Raw genomic sequence first — 23,298 nt, 5'->3', positions numbered from 1 at the left:
TTAGTGTATGTGTGAGTGTAATAGATATTTACCCTCTTACTGTTTGTACTGTATTTTATTGACAGAACATGTCATTGAGTCATGTCGTTATTGAGTCATGTCATGTCGTCAAGATTCACCTGGGAGCAATTTACCAATTCAGGACAGATTTAGAAAAAAGTCTAATGGAAATATAGAAAGTATAGAAATATGCTTGACATATTATGATAACTTGTTCAACCATTTTGCATGTAAAGACTTATGCTATGAGCTTGTGCCTAAATGTTGTGGGGGGTGAGACTATTCAACAGAGACCCAATACAATACATTTTGATCAACATGACATAAGCAACTGATAATGTAGGAAACAACAGAGAATTGTACATAATCATTTGCATGGATGTACCAAAGCATTTGCAACTTGTTCAAAGAAATGAGAAACTGCTTTTTTGATGTGCACAAGTTACACAATGATGTGAGAATTGAACAGGTAGTTTTCAGAATTTCAATTCTGATCTGAGAAATGTACCAAAGCGACTGAGAAAAACTGTAAATGTGCGCGGGTGTGATTCAGAGAATGAACGTACGTACTCCTCTCTTCCGGATGTGAAATCTATAATGATCTTGAAATTGTGCTTAGCTGAACGGTTTCACATCTCCGCCTTGTAAACGCCGCCTAATTAATGTCATTAACATATAAAAGAGCACCAGTCAACGGCAAGATTTGCTTAGATTTTCACATACCTGGCTCTCTGCCACAAGGAAAAGTGCGTACGGAACCTGACGTGGCGCTAAGCAATTTTAGCATAAGCACACTCCATGTTCAAATCTGTACACACGCACGTTTTATAAATAAGGCCTTGTCCCGTGACCTTATGTTGCATTTGAGTGATTTCCATTTAGAAACTTAATGGTTGTTTGCATTTTAAATTCAAACTGAATAAATGTTATTTGAAAAAACTTCTTAATTCTCAATATGTTGGTTCATCATGCAAATTTTAGAAAACGTGATCTGGGCACATTCCTCAGTTGCTTTTATGAGGATCTTACTGAAATATTGGGCTTATTTTTAAAAAAAAAAAAAAAAAATCTATTTATGGTTTGCAGCAAGGACCACATGCTTTGAATTTAAGCTACTGAAGCTCCTTCATTGTCTGTTGGCAGTACAGCGTCCGTTCAGACCATTTTAGACTCCTCGAACTTCTATAAATGACATTTTTGTTGTTTCAGTAACTCAGCAGATGGGATCGAAATCATTTTGCAAACTGCAGCTCCAGCAATAACACAGAACAAAGGCTTCATTGATGGAGTGACCACCAGCTAAAAAAAACAAGATGGAGTTGAAGTCTCAGGAGAAAACTAATTTCTCTCATTTTGAGCTCTGCTGCAGCCGGGTAACATTTCGAAACAAACTCGGGGAGTTGCAGCCACACTTCTGAGAATTCTGGTCAAGCCTTGTGACAATAGCTAGATAAAGACATATCACAATCTTTATTGTCGTTTTTTGACACTTAAACATTCAAAAAAATCAATTCTCTTTATTTTCTAGAACTATAAATAAATTCACTGACAGAGTTTCATATTCAAACCGTATTTATTTCCGGATTTCATTTGTACCCATGGCACATGAGGAAACATAACCATAATATCAAAACAATATAAAAAGACATTTGTAAAGACTTTACAAAGTATAGGTGTGGAATGTCTTTTTTCCCCCCATAATGGCCTTCAAGGCACAGTCATTATCATTCCCTTAGCAATGTGAGATCAATATTCAAGCATTCTTAAATAATGAGCAGTTTTGCCACTCAAAGTGGCTCTGTTAGTTTAATGCATACCTGAAATGTAATTAAGCACCAGTTTAAATCTTTAATCAGTCGGGTTTGTGTATGGTATTAAGGTCTTCCTTTTGGCTTTTTTCTCTGTAATGGAACAAGGTTTATGATAATGTCTGTGCCTTCTCAAAAACTACAACAAAAGTGTTAGGTGACCTTTCCAGATCAGACCACTGCACGAGTCCAGTGAACGCAGACCTGCCATTCTTATGGGATATGTCAGGATCAAGAGGGAAAAGTGGTTTAATTTACCATAAATACTGTGTTGAACCTGCAACAACATACCTGACGTCGGTATCATCACGCCCACAGCTGCACGGCACACAAATTACAGATGACTTCACTTTTGAGTTGCAGAAAACATTTCCATTTTTAATATCTATTTCTTTTTCCCCCCACCCATTTACAATTCCAGACACATCCCTAATTTTGAGATGTATGGTACCAATCCAGTTCTTTTGGTTTTTCCTCTTTTTTTTTTAAACATTAAAATTATTTCTAATGGCACAGATAGTGAGGCAGTACAAGCACCGCCATACTTCTAATACAAAACAAAAAAACAGTGTAGCTCATCGCCGTTTCAGTGGTCCAAGAGCTTCCTTCATAACTCTGTCAAGTGTATGGAACGGAAAAAAAAAAAAAAACAACAGAAACTCAACATTCATACATTTACCTGTAAATATTGCCTTTGTCCTCGGATCATGAGGGTAGGTACTTATGACTGGCAATACAGTGGGAGGCATTACATCATCAATAGCTCACAGTCACAAGGTTTTCTTTAACATATTTCGCTATGTGTTAATATTAAGTGTGTGAGGCTCATACAGGACTGTGCAAAGACAAGGATGAGGGATCACGCTACAATCTGGTACATCAAAATCCTGTGGCTCGACACGTGGCACCCGCATAGTCGATCTTCCAGAGAGTGGACCGATTTTGAGTGCCAGTCAAATATTAGGGCAGATTACGAGATGACATGAGATGTGCTTTAACACAAATTTGGATGCCAGTTAAGTCCCAGAAGTCCCAGATGTCACCACGTGACATTGCGGTAATGTTGTGGCACACAAACGCTGGAGTATTTAGACAGAATCGAGTATATGTGACTAAAGTAAGCCCCTTCACCTTTAGGTTTCTCTCCGCTATTGGCCCGTGTGGCTCACTCATATTCAAAAACCTTATTCAAAATGCTTAACAGAAAGGGAAAAAAGCTGGAAAGAAAAAGCCACAGTGGTTACTTAAGTGCTTTTAGTACTCCCACACAGTGGAGCCGTCCAGATCATCGGCATTGGCCTTCAGAACACCTGCGTGATCGCCCTTGAGATATTTCCCCTCGGTTGACTTGATGGCCACTTTGTTGTAGTCGCAAAACTCGAGGAAGAAGTCCACCGGGGTGTCGCTACTGCTGATCACGTTCGATTCACTGCCCACCATCCAGTACTTCCCTGTGGAGTCTGAGAAGAGATTCAATGGGTCAAGGAAAGTCTTAAAAGGATAAATAAAAGCGCGATCGAGTCTCTTCAGAAAATATGGACTAAACAGCTCAATTCATATTGATTAGTTTTGCAATCCCTTAATGAACATTTTAACGCGTTAAAGTGGTAGTAGCGTAGCTGTCAATGGAGGGACAGAAAGCTCTCAGATTTCATCAAAAAGATCTTCATTTGTGTTCCAAAGATGAACGAAAGTCTTACGCATATGAAGGAGAATAATTAATGACTTTTCATATTTGGGTGAATTAACACTTTCAATACCTTTAACAAGATAAAGTCAAAATTGAGACATTATTAAAGTGCAAACAAACCTTGTAAGCTGTAGGCTCCATCTCTAAACTCCAACCCAAAGACATCATATGAGGAGCGATTGGAGTCTAGGGTGCCCGTCACCTTCCTGCAGCCAATGAATCCATGCTCCCCTCTCAGCACAATGAGGGGTCTATTGATGAGCTTCATCAGGAACTCCTCGGTCTCTCCTGTTAAAGCAATTTCTCAGAATTAAGACTCACAAAAAGAGTCAAGCGGTAAAATGTTTGTGCTATTGATGCGGTCCATTTAACATGGCCACCGATTAAGTTAAGTGGCAATCCATCAACATACAGTCTACTAAATCACTGCAGAGTTGCCAAACAAAAGGTTGAAACAGCGGAAATAGTGTACAACACCACCCCACCTGCTGAGTCAATAGTGGCAGCCAGCTGTCCATTCTTTTTGGCAGCCACGTATTTTCCATTGGTGGCACGCAGGGTTATCTTCTTCCCACGCCACTCAATGTCAAAATAGCAGTTAGCAGACCTGGGTGAAGAGATTACACATGAAACTATGAAATATAAATCTGGAAATGATACCTCCACAGTCATACATTGTCATGATTATCAAACCCCTAAAACAGAAAAACAAACAATACAATAAAAGACCTACAAAAAAGTTGTTGCATGAGGATAGATTTACTGCACCACAGAATTTGTTTGTGAAGGAATAATAATCTAGAGTGCTCTTATATTACATTAACAGAATTAAAAGAGTTATTGTTTCTTTGCATTTTAATGGAATGCCCACTTCCAAAATGGTAGCAAGATTTGTCAGGGAAAAATTTAACAAAATGTAATATAAAATTTAATTAAAACCATTACTACTATTCAAAAATTTAGGTCAGGTTTATTTTTTGTTTTTTTTTTGGAAAGAAAGAAAGAAAGAAAGAACGAACGAAAAAAGAACGAACGAAAAAGAACGAACGAAGAATGAACGAAGAATGAACGAAGAATGAACGAAGAATGAACGAAGAATGAACGAAGAACGAACAAAAACGAACAAAAACGAACGAACAAACTTATTTCACATGAATGCATTCAATTAATCAAAAGTGACAAATCAATTATGTCTTTCATATTATGAATACATTTTGTTCTTTTGAACTTTCTATTCAAACTATCCTGAAAAAAAAAAAAAAATGCATCATGGTTTTCACAAAAATATTCAGCACAACTGTTTTCAACATTGATAATGATGAGAAATGTTTGAGCAGCAATATTAGAATGATTTCTGAAGAATCATGTGACACTGAAGACTGGAGTAATGATGCTGAAAATTCAGCTTTGACATTACAGGAATAAATTACATTTGAGCATATAATAAGATATAAAGCCGTTTTAATTGAACTATTTCACAATATTGCCATTTTTGCTGTATTTTTGATTGAATAATGCAGCCTCGGTGAACATAAAACACTTTCAGAAACATTAAAATATATCTGACCAACCCCTAATTAAAAAATATCTTACCAACCCCTATTTTTTAAATGCTGTACACTCTAAAGAATGCTGGGTTAAAAACAACCCAAGTTGGGTTAAATATGGACAAACCCAGCAGGTTGGGTTAAAGTGCACATATTATGCCCTCTTTCACAAGATGTAATATAAGTCTCTGGTCTGGTCAAGTTTCAGCTTAAAATACCCCCCAAATTTGCCCCTATTTGGGGGTGAGCAAAAACATGCATTTTACTATATTACTATATTGCTGGCTAAAAAAATAAATCCAAAATTGGTTGAAAAAAAAAAAAAAAATAGCTGGGTGAAAACAACCCAATCCCTTGGTTTGTCCATATTTAACCCAAGCATTTTTTAGAGTGTACATATGTCTAAAACTGTATGTTTTCAAAAGGGTCTATAAATATTAATTTATTATAATTTACAGCCATTTCTGATATAAAAGAAGATTTTAGCTGATTTTCTGTCTAATATTTGTTAATGATTGACCCACAACACACAAGATGCTGACATTAAAAAGTGGAACCACCAGTACACACAGATTACACCCCCCCCCCCCATCTAGTATGATTTTTTTTTTTCTTTTTAATGCTAGTTTGAAAACATTTACAGCACTAAGCTCATACAATACCCGTCATTATGGTATATTTCTGTGATTCACACTCACTTAGTAGAGGCAGTGCACTGGAGGCCACCGTTGGCTGTGAGGGTCCAGTATTTGCCAGTGCAGGTCCTGAAGGCACACTTCTTGGTGTCCTTACTGATTTCCATCTGGAAGGTCTCCTGGTCACCTTCTTCATCCTGGTTGGCGGAGAGGTCCATGCCTGACAAACACAAAAAAACACAGCATACTGTAAACCCCATGATAAAACCACCAAACCCCTGACTCTCATCAGTATGAGCCCACAATGCATCTTTGATCTGGATCAGGCATGCTGAGTGAGTAGAGACAGAGTTAACGTCAGTTTAGGGATGCTGATCTTTGAGATTACTTGACTAAAGAGTGTTGAATGCCAGGGACTATCACTCTGGCAATTGCTTCTGCCTCCTCTCTCTCCCTCATACACACACAAAGAGAGAGAGAGTTAATCTCCTTAGGAATTTTTGGACTGTCATATATGCCAGGATGCTTAGTGGGAGGCTTCAGGACAACAATAGTCAATGCATCCGGTTTGTAGTTTGGATCCATGAAGCTTGGTGAAAGACCAGACCACCAGTCCTCTGCTGCAGGAAATCTAATTAAACTCCATTGTACGCATGTAGACACACATTCATCAGATAAAGCGTGTATTTATGGTCTAAACCCCTTTAGAGAGGAAAATATCATTTAATGTCAGTTCTTTGGAAGGGAAATATTAAAGATGCATTAAAGGAAACATCATAAAATGACATGTAAGAGCTATAATTTTATTAACCTCTACTCTAAGAATAAATCTGCCAAAAAAAGGGTTGGTTGGAGAAATCAAGAAACTTTTAAAACACTGTGGTTTATTCTTCAAACATACATGGTCATACATGTCACCCATATTTTTAATCTGATTGCTTTCATGTTCCCATTTCACCAAGCTCCTAATACATCTACATGAAATTGCGTATTACCACCGCCGTGGCCTGGCCTCTCTAGAAGGCGGATTGAGTTTCCCCAGAAATATGCGTGCCTGAATGAGCAAGGAAAATAAATGACCAAGATGAGAAACACATGGCTGCAAATGGAAGATCTGCACAGGAGAATGACTAAGACACCCGGAGACTTGCTCTAAATCAGTCTCGGGCAAGACAAGGGGGTGGGAAATTCCCTCAATCATTCTAAGGAGGTATGTATCCTCAACCGGCATTTAAATGGTTTGGGAGGATCTTTCAAGCCACCAGTAAACACACCCCCAACCCCCATCGCTCAATTCATCCACACGACAACTGGAGGGATTCTATTCCCCAGTGAAAAGCCTTTAACCTTGGCAGCCAAATATTCTAGGGTCATACATTTTAGGTCTTTCTTCACAGTTACAGTGAATTGTTAAACACTCAAATGGGCTCATCGGTCAAGCAGCTGCCATCATATAGCAGCATGGACAAACAATTCTCAAACGAGTACAAAATATAACGCAAGACACTGTTGGGAAATCATCATGGAATGACAGACATCCGAAGTCCTTGCCACAAAGGAAGGAAGAGCAGGCAAGCGAGCAGGGAGACTCCTAATCTTTTAAGACAGATGCATTTAAGCGAGAGTGTTTTTTGTGCATAAACTTGTGCATAGCGAGGCTCTTTTGTTCTGCGTGCTGGGCTGCCGAAAGACTCTCAGCAGCTGGGCTGCATGGTGAGCTGGGGCCCAGAGCATGCTGTCTTTGTTCTCCTTCTACCCTCAGCACACGCCTGAAATCTCAACCCCCTCACTATTTTTCTGAGGAAGGGCTCAAAGGAACATGCCACAAACATTGAACCTCGGGATTGTATCCCTGAAGGCAAATATTTGACTTAGGACAGCGTGAATAGAGAGGATTGTGGGGTCTCAGTGTAGTAAGAAGCAAATCAAAATTAAGTCCAGATTGCTGTAAGCAATTGGAATGAACCGCTTTTAAGATAAAAGTCTTGTGCTACGACAAGGCTAAATGAATCACAGACATAACAGGCAAATTTTAAGAAACAAAGGCCATATAGAAGAGCCAATCCTGACCTGCAGAGACCACGTGCTTCCTGGCACAGGCCCAACGCACTGGCACTGTCCTGCCTGATCCAGCATTACTGGTAAACCAGAGCTGAGATTGCCAAACAAATCCCAGACATCCTCTCTTAATGATGCCATTTTTTTTCCCCCCAATTTAGCAGTTATTAAAACATATTCATTTCATTTTCAGCAGTAATAGGGTTGTGGAGCTGTTATGGCGACACTGAAAATCGCAATATTATTTCACCAGTCCAGTGTATAGCACTACATAATTTGATCCGTTATTTCAGTCTGGCAGTCTCAGGTCAATTCCTCTGGGTGTTTACAGTAATGATTGCCTTCACTTTCAACTTAATTACAGTATGTTAGCCTCTCCAAAATACAGAGTTATACAATTTACAGAAGAATGATTGTGCAAAACTGCAGACAAGGGCTTGAGTATTGATTTCATTCTCAGCTAACAGATTTCTATTGTGACAATAACCAGAGTACTGTAACCCACAGGGAGTCATCAGACAGAAAAATGGAAGCAAAATGGAACCTCGCTTGAATGCACAACCACATTAAACCTCAAAATGACGTTTTCGGGAAACTAACTGCAGCAAAGTGAAGCATAAAGATTTTTTTTGTTTTTTTTTGCAGACTTTTTCCCCGCATTTGCACTGATCCACCCCTGGGCTCTGCCCATATCCACACAGGAACCACAAGAGAGAGAAAAGAATATCTATAATTAGGAATGAGCTAGATAATTATGGAGGATTTATAGGAACTCAACCCTGACTGATGATGCCCACATAAATGGTCCCTCTAGCACAGATGAACATAAATAAAGCAGCATCATTTACCTTGCCTGGTGGACACATTCCTGTCGTTGCCAGCGGTGAGGACCACTTGAGGGTGGCTCTGCTCCAGAACAAAAAGCTCGTCTTTGCCAACCTTCGAACTCTTGCCGGACTTCATGGTTCCACTGGGGCCAGAGGGAGCCAGGTACTTCCCAGTGCAGTCTCTGAAGGCAACCTTCCCGGACCTGAACTCCAGCGTGTATCCCGTGGTCTTGTCGGGCTTCTGGGACAGGCTTCCGTCGTTCTTCAGGAAGCGGTTGTCGGAGGTCTGTAAGTGGTACCTCTGGTCCTGGAAGACCAAGGTGATGAGGGAATCAACGCCCCAGGGAACATCTCGGTCAATGGCGATCTCGTTCTGCTCGGAGCTCAGGTGCGCGTATCTTTTCCTGGTGACGCTGAAGATGTTGACCTGCGGGTGCATGGCAATGTGCACGCTCCATTTCTCTGCGATGGAGATGGTCTGGGCGAAGCAGGTAATTCTGTCCTCGGTGCCGCCCAGGTAGCGCTTGTGAGGCTCAGACTGCAGTGACCAGCGCCCATCATCATGTGCAGTGATTATGAACCGACAATCCTCGCTCGGGGTCTCGCTGTCACCCGTGACGTTGCCGTCTTTGTCAGCTGCGATGTACCTCCCCAGATGGCTCTTCAGGTAGAACATGTTTGAGTCATCGCCGTCCTGCTCCAAGGTCCAGATCTGTTTCTTCTTCATGCTGATGGCTGATGCGTTGATCTTGAAGCCGAACGTTTCAGCCGTGAGGTACTTGTTCCCACAATTGATCAATCCGAACTGGATTTTAAGCATGTCGCTGGTTCCGTTTGCGGTCATGTTTGCAGCTGTTGGAGATCCTGGAATGGGTCCTGCTGGTGCACTGTGGATGATGTTGATGGGTCTCTTTGTTTAAAGGAGCGAGCGTGCGCGCGCCTCTCTCTTTGCAGCCTCACAGCGCGAGCGCACAGACACAGCTGTGGCTTTTATACACATGAGTGATGTCACGCGCGCCGTCCCGCCTCCATCCAGCACACTCACACATCCTAAATTAAGTTGGGAAATACAGAATTGGACAATATGATCACTCGTGAAGGCGTTTAATATACTACTACTTTTCGAAATAAAACGGGAGTGCGTAAAATAGAATCCTCGCGCATTGAGGTCGAACTCTCGCGCGCACTTAAAAGGATAGTTCCTTTAAAAATGAAAATTCTAAAAATGTACTCACCTGCATTTCCTTCTGAACCTGTTAACTGGATAAAATATATGTTTAAAATATCTTCTTGTGTGTTCTACAGGCAAAAGAAAGACATGTTTGCAAGTAAATGATGGGGCATGTAAAAAGTGTATTTTTTAAAATGGCAAATCACATAACAGATCTTGGTATAGGATTTGCATTAACCATGCATTTACATAGTGTTCATGCTCCATGATATCTCTCAGCATTTGTTTTCCTGCAGGAGGAATGCCACTTCACTGCATGGCCAGTGAGAGGATGAGGAAACACAATGCTGTGTTTATTCTTCACAAAGATATATTCATAGGCTGCACATGTTGGTCAGTGGGTTCAGGAAGGTCTAGTCAAATAAACAGCAGCTTCATCCAAATACCACTGGCACCGTTTCAACAGCAGCACACAGGCATGAGAAAATGATGCAGGACAAACATTCCACAGTGTGTCCGTCTTTGTAGTTTCTACGATTCTTTCATGTGATTCATCATCAATCACATATTCCTAAAAAATCGCTTGAGATGTCTTCATTGGCATGCAGGAACTATGCAAAATGCATTAGTGTAAATACACAAGCACATTATAGCTTGTTTGAAAAATCATCTACATAGGGGTGAATTCAGGGTGATTTAGATGACTTGGAAAAAGTCTCCCAATAAACCTGAATTCACCCTATTTCAATAAAACTATTGTGACATAAAAGCCAAATTCTATTAGATTATTTAATAAAATAAATGAGAATTTGTGTATTGTAACTAGATCCGACAATGAGTCACCTGTTTTGTTTGCATGTCAGATATACTGTTAATGGTGAATAAAGGGGAATTTCCAAAACAGCATTCATTTTGTATATTTTTTCAGCTTTGGCTGGGTAAATAAAATACCATGATAGGGCAGATATGTTACCTTTTTTGGTGCTTACTGTTATATTGTGTGTAAAAACAATTACTTTCATAAAGACAGAGAGAGCAGGAAAGAGAGATGAAATCTTCCAGTCAACTGAAATTTAGCTTCCATTGCTTATCTGGGGTGATTGACGAGCCGAGAATGGCCGTCTACTTCACACAATGTAAAAGGAAGTGCCCATTTAGCAAAGCCATCTCCTTTTTGATCCTCGCGCATAATGGCGGACAGTTATGGCATTTAGGGTGATAGACATTAACAATAAAAGTTATTATTACATTATTTTATCTTTTACCTAAAGAGATTAAGTTCAAATCACTTCATGTCTACCACACAGAAATTCACCTTAATCCTTCCAAAAGTTAAAGCTGTTGGGTTCGGAATGGGTGGGAATCTATCTGCATTTCTAAGTGAAAGCTATCTTTGTTAACAGTGTGAAGCCAGAGCAGTTGCCATGGAGACGATGCTTCAATCTGTTGTGCTAAAATAAACCAAGGTCTGCAGCGTTAGCACAATGAAAGCTGATCACAGCAAAGCAGTGGCATACTGACATCTTACCAGAAATGGTTCTTGCACCAACACACTGTGTTTTAAATGGGGGTTCATATCATAAAGCATGCATGTCCTGTAATTTACATTTAAAGGATTAGTTCTCTTCTGAATTAAAATTTCCTGATAATAATAATACTCACCCCCATGTCATCCAAGACGTTTATGTCTTTCTTTCTTCAGTCGAAAAGAAATGAAGGTTTTTGATGAAAACATTCCAGGATTATTCTCCTTATAGTGGACTTCAACGTCTACCAATGGGTTGAAGGTTTAAATTACAGTTTCAGTGCAACTTCAAAGGGCTCACACGATCCCAGATGAGGAATAAGGGTCTAGTGAAATGATTGGCCATTTTCTAAAAAAAAAAATAAAAATCTATATACTTTTTAACCATAAATGCTCATCTTGCACTGCTCTGCGATGCGCCATGCATTATGTAATCACGTTGGAAAGGGGTACGGAACTCATTTTCTCTTCCAACATCAAAATCATCTGACATCGTTATTTTACCTTTTTTTGTGAAGGCCGTTTAGCTTAATCTTTGTACGTTTGCTTTGTAGACACTGGATATTTCGCCTACGTCATGTGTGACCTTTCCAATGTGATTAAGGCATGTGTGGCGCATTACAGAGCTAGTGCAAGATGAGCATTTGTTGTTAAAAAGTATATAATTATTATTTTTTTTTAGAAAATGACTGATCGTTGCGCTAGATAAGACCCTTATTCCTCGTCTGGTATCGTTTAAAGCCCTTTGAAGCTGCACTGAAACTGTAATTTGGACCTTTAACCTGTTGTACCCAGATGAAGTCCACTATAAGGAGAAAAATCCTGGAATGTTTTCATCAAAAACCTTAATTTTTTTTGACTGAAGAAAGAAAGACATGAACATCTTGGATGACATGGGGGTGAGTATCAGGAAATGTGAATTTTGAAGTGAACTAATCCTTTAAGGAGGAAATTTTAAACCTTAATAAAAGCCTCAACAAGCACACTGAGAAAAACAAACATATTAAGTAATCGCAGCAGCTGAAAGCACTGACTGTGGCCCTGCTGTGCATAATGTTCTGTCTGATCCAAACAGAGTCTTTTGTTTGCAGAGAGCGGCAAAGCGGGGTGGGCACGACTGCTGATGTGAGGCTGACTTTGCAGATGTCTGAAGCCACGCGGCATGGCAACAGCACACAAACTCTTGTGTGGCTGAACGCTCGGTCACATTCAACCCACTCTCTCTCTCCAAACAGCAGATGTGCCCGTGGAAATCTTTGGAAACATTTTGCATTGCCTCTGTCTCACTTGAAGACGACGAGGAAGAGGTGCGGTGCCCGGCATTTTGATGCCATGCTGCAGTACTGCGTCAGTATGCGACCTGGCAGCCCTCTGAGCAGATGCAGACTCCTCCAGCGCCCACATCCTTGACACTCACACCCCTCTGGAGCCCAGCCAATCAGACAGAGCTACTGACAGCCTCGTGTAGCCCCTCCCTCTAAGTGAAACCATCAGAGCCGAGAGTCTGCATTACAGAGCTTCTTTGTGTTCACCATGATGAGTAATTTCTAATTTCAGCAGCACATTTACCTAACGGGCACTAGAGCATTCATGAGTTGACCAAGTAAGCAAAACAGTTGTTACTGTGCGCTTCTGTCTTTGCGTGTGCTCTTCGACTTCCACAATAATAGTTACAATAAACACCACCTCGCAAACAAACTCATATGTTGTCCAAATGTTCCTTCACAGCAAAACATGAAACATTAGTCAAACATGTTCAGATGATTTACTGTGGTGCTGAAAAATGTCTGGACACGTGTGGATTAAGGTGTAGCTTGTGATGGAATTTTTAAACTAATCATAATTAATTATGAACTAACATTACTTTTTCCTACAGGCCTAAACAAGTTAACTTTGAAAATAGAGAAATAGTCACTGGGACTATGTGTTGTAACAGGATAAAATTTTGCTGTGCTGGCTAGACAGCATCCATTCAGATATAAAAAGTCTATAAGTTTTGACCTATTGAGTAATCAGTGAACGATCACCCCTATAATTTTTGATGATTCTGTGATTCAGTTGTTCTAATCTAAATTTACTCTGCCAGTAAGTGTGGCAGAGGAAGTTGTTTTTTGCCCAAATTAAGAAGGATTTAATTTATGGTAAACAAATATACTTTGATGTTAATTTTTCTGTTGAAACTTTTATGTCATATATAAATATATTTGTAATTATGATACAGTTTAAAATATATTAACTGTAAATATAATATCATATAACACCACGGTTAAAATTAATCAAATATTTTACATGTGCGTTAGTATAGGTTAGTCAACACATCAAAATAAATGTGTTAAATCATGATGAAAGACTATTATATACATAATAATGTATAATGTACAAGTTTTAACTTAAAATTATTATAAAGGGTACATTTAAAAAAAAGTGTACTTAAGTGAACAGTCATTAAATGCACACTCTTTTTAAATACACTTACGTGACCTAATATTACATTTTCTGCAAGTACATTTTTGTAAAAATATACTTTTAAGATTTAAATTACAATTCAAGTGCACATTAAGTGCACTTTTTCACAAACACACTTTTCAAGCAAGTTTTTAAATGATAAAATATTTGCTATATTTCAGATGTACTGTTCAAAATTAGGACAAAACTGTATTTAAACAGCTTTTGTGGTCAAACATTGTGGAATATATGCCCTTATAGTTAATGTGTTGAACTTGTGGTAGATTTTCCTCAACGCACCTGACTTAAGTTTACAGTGGGTACGGAAAGTATTCAGACCCCCTTAAATTTTTCACTCTTTGTTATATTGCAGCCATTTGCTAAAATCTTTTAAGTTCATTTTTTTCATCATTAATGTACACGCAGCACCCCATATTGACAGAAAAACACAGAATTGTTGAAATTTTTGCAGATTTATTAAAAAAGAAAAACTGAAATATCACATGGTCCTAAGTATTCAGACCCTTTGCTGTGACACTCATATATTTAACTCAGGTGCTGTCCATTTCTTCTGATCATCCTTGAGATGGTTCTACACCTTCATTTGAGTCCAGCTGTGTTTGATTATACTGATTGGACTTGATTAGGAAAGCCACACACCTGTCTATATAAGACCTTACAGCTCACAGTGCATGTCAGAGCAAATGAGAATCATGAGGTCAGAGGAACTGCCTGAAGAGCTCAAAGACAGAATTGTGGCAAGGCACAGATCAGGCCAAGGTTACAAAAACATTTCTGCTGCACTTAAGGTTCCTAAGAGCACAGTGGCCTCCATAATCCTTAAATGGAAGATGTTTGGGATGACCAGAACCCTTCCTAGAGCTGGCCGTCCGGCCAAACTGAGCTATCGGGGGAGAAGAGCCTTGGTGAGAGAGGTAAAGAAGAACCCAAAGATCACTGTGGCTGAGCTCCAGAGATGCAGTCGGGAGATGGGAGAAAGTTGTAGAAAGTCAACCATCACTGCAGCCCTCCACCAGTCGGGGCTTTATGGCAGAGTGGCCCGAGGGAAGCCTCTCCTCAGTGCAAGACACATGAAAGCCCGCATGGAGTTTACCAAGATGGTGAGAAATAAGATTCTCTGGTCTGATGAGACCAAGATAGAACTTTTTGGCCTCAATTCTAAGCGGTATGTGTGGAGAAAACCAGGTACTGCTCATCACCTGTCCAATACAGTCCCAACAGTGAAGCATGGTGGTGGCAGCATCATGCTGTGGGGGTGTTTTTCAGCTGCAGGGACAGGACGACTGGTTGCAAACAAGGGAAAGATGAATGCGGCCAAGTACAGGGATATCCTGGAGGAAAACCTTCTCCAGAGTGCTCAGGACCTCAGACTGGGCCGAAGGTTTACCTTCCAACAAGACAATGACCCTAAGCACACAGATGATAGACCCTAGACACACTAAAATAACGAAGGAGTGGTTTCACAACAACTCTGTGACTGTTCTTGAATGGCCCAGCCAGAGTGCTGACTTAAACCCAATTGAGCATCTCTGGAGAGACCTAAAAATGGCTGTCCACCAACGTTTACCATCCAACCTGACAGAACTGGAGAGGATCTGCAAGGAGGTATGGCAGAGGATCCCCAAATCCAGGTGTGAAAAACTTGTTGCATCTTTACCAAAAAGACTCATGGCTGTATTAGATCAAAAGGGTGCTTCTACTAAATACTGAGCAAAGGGTCTGAATACTTAGGACCATATGAAATTTCAGTTTTTCTTCAAAATCTGCAAAAATTTCAACAATTCTGTGTTTTTCTGTCAATATGGGGTGCTGTGTGTAGTTAATGAGGAAAAAAATTAACTTAAATGATTTTTGCAAATGGCTGCAATATAACAAAGAGTGAAAAATTTAAGGGGGTCTGAATACTTTCTGTACCCACTGTACCTGTTCTCCCTGACACCTCCAAGAATTATTATCCTCAGGTGAATCCCACTCTGCCTGCAAAGGTTGACGCCTAAGTGTAACTACTCTGACAGCATATGATGGCTAAGAGTTATTAGTTACCTGACCGCAATCAGAGCCACACCTAAGAGTCTCACTCTGAGTCAGACAACGTCTCGTCCCCTATGACACTAAACCTGGGAAACAGATTTCAAGTATCTAAGTTGCAGCGTTCCACAATAACCAGAGACTCCAGTTGTTGTCCTTGAATGCTTTAATCAAGACCGTGAGAGTTCTCATCACTCTCAAAGAATCTCTCCAGTCAAAAGAATACAGCAGGTTTTAGGATTTCAGGTACATCACACGGTCAGTATAACATGATCAACAGTCTTAATATGATTGGTTCAGATTTGGGAAAAACACTCTAAATTTAACAGGTTTTTGCATTTAATATACATTTAAACTATAATACATTTTCATTGCAATGAACATACAGTTAAGTGTCTGACAACATTACATTAAGTTTGCACTTACGTATATTTCTTTAAAGTATATTATTTACATATATGTTAAAGGGATAGTTCACCCAAAAATGAAAATGTGATGTTTATCTGCTTACCCCCAGGGCATCCAAGATGTGGGTGACTTTGTTTCTTCAGTAGAACACAAATGATGATTTTTAACTCCAACCGTTGCCGTCTGTCAGCCGTATAATGCATGTCAATGGTAACAAAATCTATGAGTAAAAAAAACATGCACAGACAAATCCAAATGAAACCCTGCAGCTTGTGACGACACATTGATGTCCTAAGACACGAAACAATTGATTTGTGTGAGAAACCAAACATTATTTATATAACCAAATATTATTTATGATCTCTTGCGCGTAAACGTCACTCATTGTTTACAGTGCACAAACATTGTAGGTACTATATCTAATCAAAATGGTACTTACTTGCACTTATCCGGATTGTTCAAACCAACTTAAAACTAAAAGATTATGTTCTCGCGTGCAAACTCATTCGGGAGTGGTGACTTTCCACATATTTCCAACTTCTGAGCCTGCTCGCCTGAAGTTATGGTTGATTACTCTTCGGCTGGATATCAACACAACCATTAATGAACTAAAGTTGCTGAGGGTCTGCAGCGATCATTCTTCCCCTGATGATATTACATACCCAGGAGAGGATCACGTATAGGGCTGCACGATTAATCACATGCTATTCTCACGCGCATTTCGTCAGTAAAGCCGGTTCCCTGATTACCGCTAAATCGCCATCACCTGTTTTTAAACGGAGCGCCTTTTATTAGACAGAGCCGTAGTTCACAGACAAGCCACGCAATATCGCGTTCATTATCGCAGGCGATTCATCTGCGATATGAACGCGATATTGCGTGGCTTTTCAGTGATCTACGGCTCTGTCTATTAAATGCCGCTTCATTTGAAAGCAGGTGATGGCGATTTAGCAGTAATCAGGGAACCGGCTTTACTGACGAAATGCGCGTGAGAATAGCATGCGATTAATCGTGCAGCCCTAATCACGTACAACTTAAACCATCAGCTGTGCCTATGGTTTTCCAACATCCAACTGAGGTATGTGAACAAGATCTTTGTATGTGTCCTTTTTATTTGTAAAGCTGCCCTTACGAAAAGTAACAAATTTAAATAAAGTTTTGAGGTAATAAAACCATTTTTTTAGTGGTTTACTTCCATTTGTATAACAACTGTTGCACAGCTGGTGTATTAGAGGTAAAAAATTATATTGTCTTAGGACATCAATGTGTCGTCACGAGCTGCAGGGCTTAATTTGGATTTGTCTGTGCATGTTTTTTTTACTCTCATAGATTGTGTTACCGTTGACACGCATTATACAGCTGACAGACCGCAACGGTTGGAGTTAAAAATCATCATTTGTGTTCTACTGAAGAAACAAAGTGTTACTGAAGAAACATCTTGGATGCCCTGGAGGCAAGCTGATAAATATCAACTTTTCATTTTTGAGTGAACTATCCCTTTAAAAGTATGCTGAAATGTATTTCTTTTTCACAAGGGTTTATATAAAGTAAATGCCACTTGGTTTGATATTTTCCAATCCCATTCATACATTTTTAAATTGTGCCTAAAAATGTCCAAATATGTCTGGGGTCACTGTATATCCCTCAGTTGACATATCGCCAGTCACTGATCAGACACATAATTGAGCACAATCACTGAATGGTGTCTTGAAACATGACACGTACTGTGGATCTTTGTTGCACGTCAGCCTCAAGCTCAATAGCCCTTATTTTTGGACACCAAACCACAGTGGAAGAATCCAAGAGGATGTTAAGGGATGTTTCCTGCATGGGCGTGAGTCTCTGCCACACTTCCTCTTAACTCTGGTTAGGTGACATAGCGAGGCAAATCAGACAGAAACACATCAGAAGGTCACTGACCCAAATGCAGTGCTCAAGAGCACTTTTCCTCTCAGCTCTTGCACCTCCTGGTCTCCTCCTCTCAGCTGACTGAACACTGACTGTCCTGTTTCCCACAGACCTGAGCCCTTCTCTGTGGAAACTTTGCACTGACTCACTGACCTACATACAGTACAGTGAGATGCTCTTTGTGGGATAGGCATTGAAAGCAGTTGACTCACACCTATACAGCATGATGATCTGGCACAGGCAAATTAGTTGCATCAAGATAGTACTAGTTGTGGTTTTATAATTTGTACTAAACCTAAATGTTTTCATGTTTCTATAAAAACATATTTACCATTGAGTGCAAAAGGTTTTATTAGAGGGCCAGATTTGTACTATGCACAAATTAATAACGAGCAGACCTCATAATACAGGAAATGACCCTGAACTGCTACAGGAAAATAAATGAATATTGCTTCTTTATTCTTAAGAGACCTGACTGATAAATAAAAGGGATATTCAACCAATGTTTATCCCCGCTGAAAGAGAGCTGTATGAAATGAGGGTTGGACATGAAATATTCATTTGCGTTATAATTATTTTTTTATGTGAGAAAACAGAGCGCAAAGTTATATAAGAGACATGAAACTGGTACAGCTATATAGGAAATCATTTGCTTTGGACAGTAGTTCATCACATATGCAGTTAGTGGCCATTTTATAAAAACATTTTAGAGCAAAATGTAGCGATTTATATTAATATGTTTCTACCCTAATTAAACTGCCTGTTGAAAAGTTTAAAATAACTATCTTTTATATGAAAATGGGTGTTTTTGAATAAATCTCATCTGAAGTACCACAACTATGTTATGATGACTATTCCACATGCAGGAGACTGTGGAATGACATTGTTTTGGGCACAGGAAAAAGCAGAGGGAGTCCAGGGATGGGGTGAGGGGAGCAGGAAGAGAGAACAAGGGCATACTTCACTGCCTCCTCCCAAATCTACTTTATATGCATCATCTTCATTGTCCAGGAACATAAACAAGTTATCACAATGTCAGAGTTGCTTTGTGTCATATTGCTCAGATGCAATTTTGATTGGTGTATTGTTTACATTACACTACTGTTCAACAATTTGGGTAAATAAAGAATTTAAATAAAGATTTTTTAAATAAAGAAATAAATGAAAACTTTCATTCAGCAAGGATGCATTGAATTGATCAAAAGTGACAGTAAAAAAGATTTTTACTTCACATAAATGCGGTTCTTTTGAACTTCCTATTCATCGAACAATCCTTTTTTTTTTTTTAAAGATTTATTTTTGGCATTTTTGCCTTTATTATGATAGGACAGTGATTAGACAGGAAGCAAAGTGGGAGGGGGGGGGGCGGGATCGGGAAAGGACCAAGAGCCGGGATTCGAACTCGGGTTGCCCGAAGCGCATTGGTGCTACATGTCGGCGCGCTGCCCATGAGGCCATTGGTGGCAACTCATCAAACAATCCTGAAAAATTTTATAACTGTTCCCACAAAAATATTAAGCAGCACAACTGTTTTCAACATTGATAACAAGAAATGTTTCTAGAGCAGTAAATAATCATATTATTAGGATCATGTGACAATGAAGACTGGATGATGCTGAAAATTCAGCTTTGACAACACAGGAATAAATTACAATTTAAAATATATTCAAATAGAAAACTATTGTTTTATACTGTAATAACATTTAACAATTTTACTGTTTCTAGTGTATTTCTGATCAAACACATGCAGCCTTGGTGAGCATAGAGACTTTTTCAAGAGCATTTAAAAATGTTACCAGCCTCAAACTCTTGAACTCACATTAGTGTATGTTTGTTTGGGATTTGAATCCCTGTCTGGATCTCCTTGTACGCTGAAGGACAGCAGTATGACTAAATAAACACATCATGATTGCTTTGACTATGTTTTATCTTGCCTAGAGAAACATGTGAGCCAAGGCTACCACTGCAGCCCTGACAAAAACAGCTGCATGACACCCCTAATTATATGTATCAGCTTTATTTAATCAAATGACCAAGTCACAAACAATCCATTCAAAAACAATGCCACCTAATCCGAATGCTATTCAAAAGTGAAGAATGGTGCTGATTTGTTTATTTCTGAGGAACAGCACTATTACTCGATGTACTGCTACCCAACCGCAGCTCTTTCATCACAGCCTCCACTGCTCAACAAAAGGCCATGCCTGAAACCACTGGGGAGCTCTCCACCCCTCCAGCGGCTGGGGTGAAAGGTCACAGGCTTGTTTTTGTGGAGGCCCAAGTCTGCTAGAGCGCTTGCCTCCTCTTTCCCTCCCGCCATTGTCATGCCAGCAGGAAAACGGTTGCTCTGCCTGAGCCAAAAGCAGCAAAGCCGGCAGAAAAAAAAGCAAGCTTCTCCAAAGCGAGAGGCGGGGAGTGAGTGTCCTGTTTAATTCATCACTCCAGCAGCAGTGGGTTAGCCCCTCCACCCAGACTGCAGCGGCGCAGTACTCTGAAGTGCTGAATAACTAACGGGGCTGCCCTACATCTGCAGCAGGGGCTCCATGGCTCAGAGTATGGCGTGAGTGCGTCTGAGCCCGTCAGCGCTGAGACAGCAGGCAGCAGAGAGCGCCATGAGAGCGCTAGAGATTACCCTCCGAGCAGGCAGATATAGGTCAGTCAGACCCTGAGACAGGGCAGCAAGGGAGGAGGAAAGGCGGTCGTACTGCAGAGATGTGGAGAGAGTGAGGGGAGGGGGGACTGCAGTGTGCGCCACTGACCGCATGAACCAGTAAATGCGCGAGCCGGTCGGAAGGTGGTGTGGTAGATTCTCCCCTCCTGACTTAAGTTTACCTAGGGAGTCTCCTAGTCGACACTCAAGCATATACTGACGACACTTTTAGGCTGAATCCCAAATGGCAACCTAAACCCTCACGGTCTTCCTCCGAGTTCGCACTTTTGTGACGTAATGCCATTTTGATAAAGTCCTCTGCATTTCTTGCAAACTTGCGGGCTCAGCTGAAGTGCGCATCAAGGGCGCATAGCGGCCATAAAGGGGGCGCTTGCGAGCACCCTTCTGAAACCTAACTGGACTTAGCGGTCTCGGCAGCCATTGCAAGAGAACACAGAAGTAGAAGTGTGCCATTTGGGATTCAGCCTTATACTCTAACTCTGTGTCAACAAGTCGACAACTGGCCTCGAGTCGGTCAACGTCTTGACCCTTTTGACACTCCAGCTGTTGTCCTTGAATGCTTTAATCAAATGATGGCCAGGAGAGTTCTCACAAAGACTATGGAATAACACAAGACATATCACTTTTATTATTTTGAATGTGAGAAAGTGCAACGCGCAATATGGCGGAATAAGTCCCGCCTTCTAAATAAGAGCCAATCACCGATTAGTAAAGTCACGCATCACTGCAGCAGCTGTTAGAAGCTCCGGTTCCTGTAGAAACAGTCAGACATGCGCCTCATAAATAAGGCACAAGAGACGCATTTATGTCTGCGCATGCGCATTAGCTTGATCAAGCCTGAAAAATACAGTTTTTGTCATGATTCATGCGTTTAGAAACAAAATTTGTGAGACAGTTGTTGTCAGGTTTCATTGGTGATTTCAAATATGAAATTTAATCGAAAGCTTGGCAAACAGCTTTGAAGAATTTGATGTTTCCCCATTCAAAGAGATAGAATGCCCGAGAGGTGTTTCAAAGATGGCCGCCGAGTGAAATGACTTGTTTTAAAGGGACTTTGGTTCTCATCACTCTCAGAGAATCTCTCCAGTCAAAAGAATACAGCAGGTTTTATAGGATTTCAGGTACATCACACAGTCAGTATAACATGATCATCAGTCTTAATATGATTGGTTCAGATTCGAGAAAAACAACATAATTCCTCTGCCACACTTACTGGCAGAGTAAATTTAGATTAGAACAACTGAATCACAGAATCATCAAAAATTATAGGGGTGATCGTTCACTGATTACTCAATAGGTCAAAACTTATAGACTTTTTATATCTGAATGGATGCTGTCTAGCCAGCACAGCAAAATTTTATCCTGTTACAACACACAGTCCTAGTGACTATTTCTCTATTTTCAAGGTTAACTTTTTAGGCCTGTAGGAAGAAGTAATGTTAGTTCATAATTAATTATGATTAGTTTAAAAATTCCATCAGTGGCTTCTGTGTCTGCAGATGCAAATCTTCCTCAGTGTCAAGACTCAGTACACAGGCATTTTATTATGATGTCGAGCATCATAATCGCCTTTACTGACCCTGCTCCAGTTCAGAAAATTAAATTTCATGACACACAAAAAGGGGCGTTGGATTACAGTGCTGACATTGCCCGATCAAATAATGCTATACAAGGAGCCTGAGACTGTGAGGTCTGATTCGGCAGATGGAAAATATTGTACACTGCAGACACTATTAAACTGAAGTATATTTATTGTTATTCTGTGGTCTTATATGAAGCTTTATTAAAAAGAGTTTTGTTTAAACTCATTTTTAGTACATTCTCACATATTATACTTATATATAGTTTATATAGTTTGCCATTACATTCCTAATCCAGGATGTTGTGACTATGTGAAAAAAGTAAACCAAAATATCTTCTGATTTAATGAATGGTTTTCTTATCAGCACAGCTGTCTTTTAGACTTGCTGCTGATTGCATACTCCCAATAGAAAGATAAAATAGATCCCATGGTGTGAGAGATAAGGTGTTGAGAAAACTGTTGACAGTGAAATCATTACCATAGAAAAGAATGACATGTCTACAGTATTTCATTTCATCACACAATTCAAAAATGCTTCCATATTGCATCTTTATAATTTAATTCAACTTTTTTATTTCAAATTATATTAACATAATTTGAGTAAAAAATATGTCTCCATATTTGGTTTGACCCTCTTTTGCTTTAATGACAGCAGCACTAGATCTGCATGTGTAAAACATGATGATGATGATTTGGGATCAATTGGAAAGAGCATCTTGAGCTTCAATGGAAGAAGAACATCTGACCGTCTGTACAAAGAGTCACATGATCAATTTACTTAAGCGGTAAGCATGCATCGAGACAGGCAGTAGCTGCATTTATGGTGTGGGTTTGGTGGTTATGGCTTCAGAGTGGAAGAAACCAGGTTGAGTTTATGCCCTCAGCCCTGGTATGTGGATTTAGTGTTGGTGATCTGTCAACGGTTCCCTCCTGTGAACACCCCCACCCCAACCACCTCCGGATCAGCCTGCACT

General features: G+C 40.0%; 1 protein-coding gene across 2 annotated transcripts in view; it reads right to left on the bottom strand.

The window, feature by feature from the left end:
• Positions 1-1,572: 1,572 nt before the first annotated feature.
• fscn1a (fascin actin-bundling protein 1a) overlaps positions 1,573-23,298 on the bottom strand; it is a 38,494-nt gene continuing 16,768 nt past the window's right edge. For both annotated transcript variants that reach the window (XM_067382398.1, XM_067382400.1), the window contains 6 exons: positions 9,801-9,825; positions 8,587-9,615; positions 5,744-5,900; positions 3,984-4,105; positions 3,619-3,786; positions 1,573-3,268 (listed from right to left, as the gene is read on the bottom strand). In XM_067382398.1, coding sequence (XP_067238499.1) covers positions 3,063-3,268; positions 3,619-3,786; positions 3,984-4,105; positions 5,744-5,900; positions 8,587-9,409 — 1,476 coding nt within the window. In that variant the 5' untranslated portion in view covers positions 9,410-9,615; positions 9,801-9,825 and the 3' untranslated portion in view covers positions 1,573-3,062. The remainder of the gene's footprint in view (positions 3,269-3,618; positions 3,787-3,983; positions 4,106-5,743; positions 5,901-8,586; positions 9,616-9,800; positions 9,826-23,298) is intronic.

Source organism: Chanodichthys erythropterus, chromosome 3 (genome assembly GCF_024489055.1).
Source record: "Chanodichthys erythropterus isolate Z2021 chromosome 3, ASM2448905v1, whole genome shotgun sequence".
Lineage (NCBI taxonomy): Eukaryota > Metazoa > Chordata > Actinopteri > Cypriniformes > Xenocyprididae > Chanodichthys > Chanodichthys erythropterus.
The sequence above is the reverse complement of the archived record's forward strand: the minus strand, read 5'-3'. Positions and strand labels throughout refer to the sequence as shown.